We start from the raw sequence: 11,714 nt of genomic DNA on the forward strand, positions 1-11,714 counted from the left end.
TGGTTAGGTGCTGTCCAGTTGTTAAGACTCATAGTGACCCTATTTACAACAGAAAGAAACACCGCTTTCTTGTGCTATCCTCACAGTTATTAAGTTTGAACCCATTGTTGTAGCCACTATGTCAGTTCACTTCACTGAAGGTCTTCCTCTTTTTCATTGACCCTTCACTTTACTTAAGTATGATACTCTTCTCAAGGCACTGGTCCCTCCTGACATGTGCAAAATTCAAGAGACGAAGTCTTGCCATTCTCATTTCTAAGGAATTATTGTTGTACTTTCCAAGACAGATTTGTTTGTTTTTCTGGCAGTTTATGGTACTTTCAGTATTCTCCAGAACTGTAATTCAAATGCATCAATTCTTTTAATATCTTCTTTATTCATTGCTCAGCATTAATAGACGATTGAAAATACCATGGCTTGAGTCAGGCACACTTTAGTCCTTAAAGTGACATCTTTGTTCTTTAATGCTTTAAAGTAGTTTCTTTCCTATATATGTATATATTTTTAAAAACAGTTTTATTGTGAATGATGTGATAGTTTACATGGGAGAACATTAGTTTTACATTCATCTTATCATGTATTATTTCATTGCCATGGTTACAATCCCCTCCATGCATCATCAACCAACCAACCAAAGGGTATATCCTACCAGCCTGCCCCCCAGACCCCCCCTCCCTCCTCCACCCCCATCCCCAGTTTCAGCACACAGCCCCTCTCCCTCTCTGGGTCTAAAATCCCCAGTTACTCCATCTCAGGCATCATTGCTTCTCTGGGTATGGTCCCTTCTCTGCTCTTCTCCCTTGATGGTCCCAGGGACCTCCACTCCTAGACTGGAAAGTTAATCACTCCCCTCCTTGCTACAAAACATCTATCTACCTTTACATTTACAACCCTCATGATCAGTCCTGATAACAGTTATTCATTGTTGTATCACAAGAGACCTATCTGCATTTCCTTTCATCAGTCCCGCCTAGATAGATTAGATACTACTCAGTGGAGATTCTACCTTCCTCCACACCCTCTGGATCTAGGTTCCCTCTTGAAAGCTTGTAAGCCAGTCACTTCTTGCCTTTGTAGCCCCCTACCATTTTGGGTAGCTAATGTCCAAGTTGCCCATCCCTATCTACTCTGTGTATGGAGGAGATGGGAATAATCCTTGCTGTAAATATTAGTTCCCTTTTTTGAGCTACTGCATCCATAGGTGTAGGTCAAGTTCATCAAATTGTATCAGATTACTCTTTTTTTCCTCTTCTTTCTTCTTCTAGTTGAGCTTGGATCATCCAGTCATTAAAGCCAGGTCAAGTGGGTATTATCTCTAAGTGTGGGTGTTCTTGTACGTAATGCCCTCTCTTATCAACTGGACGCTTCACTCTCTAGTCCTCTGTGGCTATGTCACTGACTCTGGGCCCAAGAGTCCCCAGGTCTTGCCACACTGCTGGCCAGCCAGGTCTCCACCCGGAATCATAGGAGTCTATTGAACGTTGTAGGGCTTAGCTTGCAGCTTCATTGCTGTTTGTTTCTCCCTCACTTCCCCTTATCGGTTGATGAATGTGGTCATCAATCACAGTGTGTATTCCCATCGAGTCTTAGTCTTGGAAGGGGGTTTACTCTGAGGGGACCCAACCACTTGCCTTGATGTCTCCTGGGCGAGCAACTTGCTTGTTCTTGTAGTACTCAGTTGGTCTGCCTATATTGTTTTGTATTTTTCCTGTAGGTCTTTCTTTCAAGAAGTATCTTCTGTTCTTCTAGCCGCTCCAGGCTGGTCTGCCTGTCCTTTCAAGTGGAAATTTCCCACCTCTGATCTGGATGCTGTTCAGGATTCCACCTATAGTCTTATGTAATGCAGAGGCTCCTCAGGAAGCCTCCTTCACTGGGCATATTGTAGCCCCATTTTAGGTATTCCAATCAGTTATAGGCAGAAGATGGAGTTACAAGCTTTCTGTGGTGATATTTCTGGCTGTTTCTTTCTCTCCCCATCCAGTGTCTATTTTATAATGGTGTGCCAGGTAAACCAAGAGTCAAAAGACAGCCAAGCATCTTAACATTATTTCCCCCTTCTCCCCATTTCAACCATGTCTCAATCCCTGTATCCCAGAGCCCTACTTTTCCAAGGTTGTGTATACATCATTATTTACCTCTGTCCCACTTAGCCTATGCAAACCTGCCTAATTGTTCTCTCATCCACTTTGTTCTTCCACCTATAATTTTTTTTAAAGTAAGTTTTGACTTAATTTATATATTTAGGTATATTTAATTATTTATGAAATACGCTTTACACAGAAAAAAGCAAATACCCAATTATTTACTAACCTCAGCCAAGAAATGCGTTAGACTCTCCTGTGAGCCCATGCTCATTTGAAGCCCCAATCCCATCCTCACACTTCCAGGAGAGGTTACCATTCTCTTCTTAAACATGGTTTATTCATACCTTTGCTATTCTGTATAGTTCTACTATTGTCTGCCGAGTCAGTTCCGACTTACAATTATCCTGTATAGGGTTTCTGAGGAGCAGCTGGTGGGTTTGTACCATTGACCATACATTGATCCAGCATGTATCCTACAGCATCACACCAGTCCTCTGTAGATATTCTTAAACAGTACACTATTTAATTTTGAAAAATTCCATAATAACAAGTGAACAAGTATTGCTATTGGGATTCCAGTTCATACACAGAATGAGTTTGTTCCAAATAAAACGTGTTTAAACATACCTGTGATCATTGGATGGCTGCAAGTCAAGTTCTCTCAGTAATACACTTAATCTCTTTAGGGTGTCTTTCAAAAAAAGGTCCAATCAAAATAGTGGCTTCTGAGAGGATCTACCAGGCCAGTAAAATTCAAGTCAGAGAGGCCTCTCAGAGTTGGAATCAACTTGATGGCAATGGTTTGGGTTTTGGAAGCATTCTACATTCATCATACTGCAGTCAGGCTTCTGTTCTACCCCTCAGTTAAAACTTTTCTGGTAAAGGTCTTTAGTAATTTTCTGATGTCTTGCTCTACAAAATTATTTTACGTTCATATTTTATTTGACTTAGTGTCATAGGATTAAATTGGTCCTTCCATTTTATGGTTCCTTAATTCTCTTGGGTCCTTTGTGCTTTATCTACTATTATACTTCTATATTTGGATTACCTGTGTATTTGTTTTCGTGTCCTATAGACTTAGTATTTAATTGTGAGGTTGGTGTTTGTCTTGTTCAACATTGTATTTCCAGCTTGTTGTTAGCACACTTCCTAAATGTACATGACTTTGGTAATCACTGTTTGTTAAATTACCAAATAACTGTTTCTTGTCTTTTCCGTCTTACTCCTGAGAACCAGTTGGTCATATTTACTATTGATAAGGAGTCCTGGTGTGGTGCTGTAGGATCAGCACTCGACCACAAGGTCGGTTTGAACCTCAAGGTTGGCTTATAAGAGAGCTGGGGGCAGATTAGAAAGGAATGTTGTTTTATAAGCCAGCTGTTAGTCATGAAACTGAAAATCCTGACAACTTCTTTCCAGAAAAATGCACACAGACAAAAATTGGCCATTTTATGGAGTCAGAGTTGGCCAATGGAACCCAAGATACGAAACTGCTAGTGAGCCATGGGAAGTCATTGGCAATATGCAGGGAGAAAAGTCCAAAAGCAGGGAGAACAATAACTGCACTTCAAAAACATTACTTTGAAAATTTTATAGTACACAGGTGACAATCCCTGTATGAATGAAATGTTCACTCTTTCCTCAGGATTTCTCTAATGCACCACATGGCATGTCACTCTCTGGATAGGGATTCAGTGACTGTGTCTAGTCACTGAATTATATATTGAATGCTATTAAAAGCCTCATTTTTTTTTTTCTTCTTCTTCTTTTTGGGGGTAAGATATATAAACAATGAAAGTTTGGATATTTTCTTAATCCTGCTCTACTCTGGAGTCTATAGCCTAAAACACACCCTAGTTATGAGTCAAATATTAATGATTTCCTAATTCTTCTCCAACTTTCAAAAACTTAGTATACTAGGTAGAGGAATAGCTTAATTTAAAAGTCTTAAAGGACTTGTGGAAATACCTATCTTATGGGTTTAAAATATTTCTTACAAGATTCTATATACTCTTTATTTTGGTAATTGTGTATAACCTAATCTTAAAAGACATGACTGAGGTCTAATTAAGTCATTTTATCTTAATCTACTTGAAAAATAATCCATGCCATAATGATGATATCAAAGTAAAAAAAAATCTTTGAACTTCAGAGTTTTTAAGCACATTCAGACTAGTCTTCATTAGCAGTGCAGATTAATGAATTGTTAATATTCTTCATTATTTGTAGCATTAACTTTATTCCCCTTTCCCCGTGCTTCTTAAGTAATAGGAGTGAAACATCCACATCTGATAACACAGAAACTTACCAAGAGAATACAAGGTAAGCTTTTGAAAAGCTCTACTGTAGTAAGTAGCACCTATCACTTTGTCAATCATGGAATTTTAAGCTTTCTTTATTTAATTGAATCAACAGACAGTTCTAGAAGTTAGCAGTTTAAAAATAAAATATGCAGTTACTACATTCAATGCTCTTATACTAAATTGAAGAGTTTATTTAGCTTGCTGTGTTGAATGTGGTCAGGTATTTTCCATGCATGATTCAGGTAGAATTGTCAGTATTGAACTTTCCCTTGCTGCAATTCAAAGGTGTGAAAAGCTAGTGATGCCTGGTTGGTCTTCAAATTATTTCATTCTGGTAGTTAGTGCTTTAGTTTTCCACTCTTCCTAGTAATTTTTTATGTCAGATTCCTCAGGACTGGGATATATTAAAGATAAGACATTGATGGAAGTCTGCTAAGCATTGTAAGTTCTAAGATAGGGGATTTCCAAGCAGGGGTGCCACAAAAAGAATATTTCAGATTTTTCAAGGAACATTCAAAGCCATCTGTTGTCACCACACAAACTACTGTAATTAAATTGTTTGGAAATTGCTACTTAACAAATGGAATTGCTTGGGGTTTGTATGTATGTGTGTGTGTGTGTGTGTGTGTGTGGCTTACAAGCATAATGAAAATTTTTTCTTAGTACAAAGGGCACTGAGAACCTTTGGGAACCTTTATTTTAGGTTATTTTTTATTAACATTGTTTTTCAAAATGAGAGGACATTTGAATTATATAATTAACATTTAAGAAAATAAACAGTAATTGGTTTAAAAAATTAGGAGTGTGTCACTTTTATGTTAAGATTTTGAGTTAAGTATACTTCATTTAAAATTGTTTTATAGTTCTTCTGGGCATCCCACTTTTAAGTGTCCATTGTGTCAAGAATCCAATTTTACCAGACAGCGTTTACTGGATCACTGTAACAGTAATCATATATTTCAGATAGTTCCTGTGGTAAGTACCTATGTTTAAGACCTTCTGCTTAGATTAAAGCATGCATTTGTACAACAAAGAAAAGTAATTGATATAACTTGGGGGTCATTATTAATGAAGGTGGTTGTTTATCATTAAATGACTAATGACAGTGAAGCAAAATGAGATATTTAAAATTCTAGTAACTCAACTATAGAAAGGGAGATACTAAGTAAGGTAATGTAGGAAAATAGCCTAGAGAAGAAGTACGGAAAGTAAACCCAGGTTTTATTACCAAGAAGTGGCAGATTCTAACTCTCCTGGTGCCTCTCAGTGTCTTGCTATCTAAGATTCAGGTTACTGAATTCAGTCAGGTAGGTCTGCTGCAAATGAAAGCACTTATAAAAAGAGTGAGTTAGTGCCATTGAGTCAGTTGCGACTCATAGTGACCCTGTCTAGGGTTTCCAAGGGAAGTGGCTGGTGAGTTTATCCTACGGTGTCACACCAGCACTCCTAGTAAGAGTAAAGACAGTAGTTATTGTTGTTAAGTAGTGCCACCTTGTATAGGGTTTCAGAAGAGCGGCTGGTGGGTTGAACTGCTGATCTTATGGTTTAAACCGACCTTATGGTCCAGTGCTTTATCCTACAGTCACACCAGGAGGTTTTTTTTTTTTTTTTAATGTGAATTATATGATAAGTTTACATGAGAGAACTTTAGTTTTACATTCATTCTATCGTATGTTGTTCTCTCCCCACCCACCCCCAAGTCTTCAGCACACAGTCCCTCTTCCTCTCTGGATCCAAAGTCCCCAGCCGCTGCATCACTCCACGTCATCGTCTCTGCCTTTATCTCGGGCCTCAGTGCTTCTCTGGGTAGGGTCCCACTCTCGGTTCTTCTCTGTTGATGGTCCTAGAGACCTCCGCTCCTAGACTGGAAAGTTAATCACTCCCCTCCTTCCTATAAAACGTCTACCTTTACATTTCCAACCCTCACAATCAGTCCTGATAACAATTATTCACTATTGTATCACAAGAGACCCATCTGCATTTCATTTCATCAGCCTTGCCTAGACAGATTGGATAGTACTCACTGGAGATTCTGCCTTCCTCCATGCCCCCTGGCTCTAGGTCCCCTCTTGAAAGCTTGTAAGCCAGTCACTTCTTGCCTTTATAGTCCCCCCCACCCCCATTTTGGGTATCCAGTGTCCAAGTTGCCCATCTCTGTCTACTCTGTGTATGGAGGGGGTGGGAATGATTCTTGCTGTAAGGATTTGTTCCCTCTTTTGAGTTACTGCATCCATAGGTATAGGTCAAGTTCATCAAATTGTATCAGATTACTCTTTTTTTCCCAGGAGATATTTTTAATTGTATCCTTGAAGGATGTGATATATGAATGCATAGGGCAAGGAGAGAAGCACCATACTTGTATACATGATTCTTTTGGATACAGTCTTTGAGAATATGTAAGAAAGTATTTCTAAAGCCAGCTTGTGGTTTGAAGTCCAATGCTGATCCAACAGCACCACACTAGGAGTCCATATATAAGACACTAGTGAGACCTTTTTGATGCATGAAGGAGATAGAGCAGAGTGTAGGGTTCCTGCATTGTATTAATAGTCCTCATTTAAAACAGAAGTTTCACAGGTAAGTGAATTCAACTGTGGATGTAATAGGAGTAACTGATCTAGATGTGTGAGACTTCCTTTCAGCTGAATATTTGATATGTAAGTATTTTTGGCAGAAATAAGAATATAAGGAAAACGTTACAAGTAACATGAAGTAAATGTTACAAGTAATACGAAGGTTTCTTAACTAGTCAAGCAAGTTAAGAACAGTTATAAAGGTGTATGCCCCAGTAACTATTATTGTTAAGTGCCACCAGCCACTCTTTGGAAGAAGAATGAGGCTTTCTGGTTCCATAAAGATTTACAGCCTGAGTAACTCTATACAGGATCACTATGAATTGGAATCTACTTGATGGCAGTGGATGTAGTATCATAATTAAAGCATTCTGGTTGCTGGTTGGGTTAAGCATTGGGCTGCTGACCACTTGGTTGGCAGTTTAAACTCACCAGTCTCTCCACAGGAGAAAGATGAGGCTGTCTGCAACCATAATGATTTACAATCTCAGAAACCATAAAGAGCAGCTCTACTCTGTACTGCAGGGGCACACCATGAGCTGGAATTGACTCACTGGCAGTGGGTTTGGTCTTGTTGTTTGGTTGCTGCAGTTAGGAACTCTGGTGGCACAGTGGTTCAAGCACTCAGCTGCCACCCAAAAGGTCTGCAGTTCAAACCCACCAGTTCCATGGAAGAAATAATGTGGCAATCTGCTTCTTATAAACGTTGTTGTTGTTGTTATTGTTAAGTGCCGTCGAGTCGGTTCCGACCCATAGCGACCCTGTACAGGGTTTCCGAGGGTGTAAATCTTTACGGGAGTAGAAAGCCTCATCTTTCTCCCGTGGAGCGGCTGGTAGTTTCGAACTGCTGACCTTAAGGTTTACAGCCCGATTCGTAACCACTACGCTACCAGAGCTCCTTACAACCTTGAAAATCCTATGAGCAGTTCTACTCTGCTGTATAGGATCGCTTTTAATCAGGTAATCACTGGCAATGCCTTTAAGATTATATTATAATTACTATTGTGAGCTGGAAACATTTGTGTAATTAGAGATTAAGAGACTAAGATCTCTTTTTATTGTATTGTATTAGATGAGTAGGATTTACCTAAGGTAGTGTGGTTGGGAAATTATCTAGTTGTTGAATTACGTATCCTTAGAAATGTTTTCATGTAGTTTATGCTAACGCGAACCTGCGTTATTTTTATATCCTAAACAATAGTGTTTGATGATTTTCAGTATATTTTATTTAAAACAATCTCTTTCTCATAGACGTGTCCTATTTGTGTGTCTCTTCCATGGGGAGATCCTAGCCAGATTACTAGAAATTTTGTTAGTCATCTAAATCAAAGACATCAGTTTGATTATGGAGAATTTGTGGTAAGTAATTTCTTCAGGATTAAGAAAATATTATTTTAAATACTCAAATGTTGAAATTTCATCATTCTTTTTTTCCCCCAACTTTTGTTGTGAATTGAATGATAATTAGTTTTTCATTTAACAAATCATATACTTTTGCATCGTTGCAATGTTGCAATGCCCTCCATGTACCAACAGTTAATAATATTTACTGGTGCTGTGGACTAATGCGTCAGACTGCAAAGTCGTTTGAATTTCTAGGTTAGCAGTTCAAGCTCACCAGCCGCTCCTTGGAAACTCTATACAGGGTTGCTATGGGTTGGAATCTACTCGTAGGCACTTAACGACAACATTAACTTTAACTATTGCATTCTTCCCTTTGTCTCCCGCTGTCTTCATCTATCCTCTGATAACTTCCCTCTTGTATGTTGTCTGCCCTGTTACGTCTGTCCTCTAGCCAATGAATAATTGCCTCACGTAGCCATCATAGATAATTTGATCAAGAAAATCTTTTCTTTTTATATTAGTCTCATGAAATATTTGACCTTTTGTGATTGACTAATTTCACATAATGTGATCCAGGTTCAACCATTTTGTAGGATGCTTTGCTGATTTATTATTCTTTAGTGTTTATTTAACCATTCTTCTGTTCTGTTGGACATTTAGGCTCCCCCTATCTTTTTGATACCTCTCTGGTAGATCCCGTTTTCTTACCCATTTTGCTCTCTATGTCTCTTGAGTGCGACATTTAACTCAACTACATTTAGACATTTAACTCAACTACATTTAATGTAATTATCAATAGGTGTGAATTGATTGCTGTAATTTTTCTGTGCATTCTTTGTGGTGTTGCTGGTTTCCTTGTTCCACATAGTTTTCTATGCTGAGTTCATTTTGTTTGCATTTTCATTTCTGCTGTGTTAATGTTTATTCTTTTTGTCTGATATTCCTCATTTTTATTTTGATGTGCAGCTGTATTATTTTTCTTTGAGGTTGCCCTGTAATTAATTATTTTCTCTGCTTAAAACAGTCTATTTTATTTTGAAATCTACTTGACTTCCTTGCCGTTTGGAAGTTCTGTATCTACACTATTCCCTCTTAACTTTGTAGTTGACTTCATTATAAACTGATGTCTCTAGTTCCCTGTATTCAGTCTCATAAGTACTTCTATATCTGGGTTGAGTTCTGGGTGGTGGTATCTTCGGTGGTGTATGGTAATCTCAGCTTGTTTGTCTCTTGTTGCTGGTTTTCAAACCAGAGAACACCCTTTGGCATTTTTTTTAACGTTGATATGGTCATTACAAATTCCCTTAGTTTCTGTTTACCAGAAAATGCCCTAATTTCGCCATTGTATTTGAGGGACACCTTTGCGCTGGGTATGTGATTCTTGGTTGACAGTTTTGTTCTTTCAGTGTTTTGTATAAGTCATTGGATTGCCTTCTTTCCCGCATGGTTTCTGCTGAGAAATCAGAGCTTAGTCTTATTTTGGTTCTCCTTTGTTTATAACTTCATTTTTCCCAAGCTGCTCTCAGGATTCTTTCCTTGTCTTTGATTTTGGAAAGCTTGATTATGATGTGTCTTGGTGATTTTCTTTTAGGATCTTTCCTGTTTGGGTTATGTTTCAACTTGTATGCTTATATTTTCTTCTTTTATGATGTTAGGGAAGTTTTCTTCCAACAACTCTTTGACAGTTTTCTCTATTTTTTTGCCTCTTCCTATTCTGAAATTCTGATCTACCTGTAAGATGTTTCTCTTCATGGTATCCCACATAACTCTTAGACTTTCTTCAGATGTTTTCTGATTGTTCTACTAGCATGCTAGTATTGAGAAATTTATCTTCAAGCTTACTAATTTGAGCTTCCATTGCTTCAGATCAACTCCTTTACCTGTTTTCAATGTATTTTCCGCTTCTGATATCTTAGTATAAATCTTATGGGTTTCTAATGGCAGGTTTTGTATTTGTTTCAGAATTTGCATTTATTTTGTCTGTTTGTCCTTAAGAGTGTTTTCCTGAATTCTTCTGAAGTTTTTTTGTGCTCTTCCCTTGAAATTTTGGCAATCTATTGAAGGTACTTAATTTTTATCATTCTTTTGGATTTTTTCAGTTAGTTCCATTACCTTTTTGTTTTTTGCTTATAAGTGTTTTCTGTGTACTATTTGGTCATTTGTTTGAGCCATTCTCTCTTGTTCATATGAGCTAAAATGGTCTGTTATCTCTGGTGCACTGTGAAGTTTTTGTAAAAACAAACTGTGTGTTAGACCCGGAGGGAAGAAATATCTTGGAGGCTCTTGCAAATTCAGGGAGCTCAGGAGGTGGTTGTGAAAGGGATGTGACAGCAGAATTCCTGGCCTTAGATGGAGTTCCTATTGGCCTAAGTGTTATCTATGTTTAGGGCACTCAATCCAGAAGTAGTTTGTGGGTCCCTTCATGGAACTTGTTTCAGTGTCTGCTAGGAACATAGGGCATCTGGGAGCAGTGTAATTGGTTAAATGCTGGTCTGGTGGCTGTGGGATTTGTGGGTGTACAGCTGAACCTACCTGAATTCAGGCACAAAAGCAGCATAGTCGGCCCGCACCTCACATTGACTTGGCTTTCAACCATGTGGCTCTAAACGCTCAGAAAACAAGGGTCTATGCTGGGGGGAGGGGGGCACTGAGGGTGGGAGCATGGGGGAAAAGAAGGTATCATACTTTTCCCATCTCCAGTGCACATCTGTTCTGCTAGGCCTCCTTCTGTTATCAAAGCTGATCACAAGATGATCGAGTCCTGCCTGGCCAGCCATTTACCAGTTTCAGTATCCCCTTCTTGCTGTCCCTTTTAGCTTCTCCACCCAGCAGGCACTCTATCCACTTTTCCAACCTTCTGAAGTTCAGGATGCCAGAAATTTCTTTTGTGTGTGTTTTACTTGTTTTCTCATGTTTGTGTTGTAGAAGGTCCGTGTAGTACATCTCTCTAGTTCACCATCATGCTGGATGTGTGAAATTTCATCATTCTTCATAAAATTTTCTAAAATTGTATAGAATTTATAGTTTTTAATGCTACTGCTTCAAAATAGTTATTCAAATGTATGTGAAAATATCAAATTAATAAATTAACATTGTAAGAAAATGTGTATTTGAAAGATATAAAAAGTATCTGTGAACTGCTTTTGATTTAATTTTCAAATTGTTTTATCACAGGAAAATACAGTTGTCAAAAGCTGTGTTGTTGAAAATTGATAGGCAATACAGTTTTTCCAAAAAGATTAGCAGTTACCTATCTTCAGTTTTCTGTATTATAAGTAAAATTGGGTGAACTGTATTTTTTTAGGTTCATGTTATAATTAAGAAGCTGTTCAATTGCTAATAAATGTTATTTTTCTTTAAGATGAGTGTTTTCAGATATAATGACCTTTGTTGTTGTTATTATGTGCCGT

General features: G+C 38.1%; 1 protein-coding gene across 1 annotated transcript in view; it reads left to right on the forward strand.

Moving 5' to 3' along the window:
- The window catches only part of RNF138 (ring finger protein 138, E3 ubiquitin protein ligase), a 25,586-nt gene extending 16,536 nt beyond the window's left edge, over positions 1 to 9,050 (forward strand). Inside the window, exons 4-7 of the mRNA XM_006835130.1 lie at positions 4,350 to 4,406; positions 5,251 to 5,362; positions 8,212 to 8,319; positions 9,039 to 9,050. Coding sequence (XP_006835193.1) covers positions 4,350 to 4,406; positions 5,251 to 5,362; positions 8,212 to 8,319; positions 9,039 to 9,050 — 289 coding nt within the window. The remainder of the gene's footprint in view (positions 1 to 4,349; positions 4,407 to 5,250; positions 5,363 to 8,211; positions 8,320 to 9,038) is intronic.
- Positions 9,051 to 11,714: the final 2,664 nt, after the last annotated feature.

The sequence above is a fragment of the Chrysochloris asiatica genome, unplaced genomic scaffold (genome assembly GCF_000296735.1).
Source record: "Chrysochloris asiatica unplaced genomic scaffold, ChrAsi1.0 scaffold00015, whole genome shotgun sequence".
NCBI classification, from domain to species: domain Eukaryota; kingdom Metazoa; phylum Chordata; class Mammalia; order Afrosoricida; family Chrysochloridae; genus Chrysochloris; species Chrysochloris asiatica.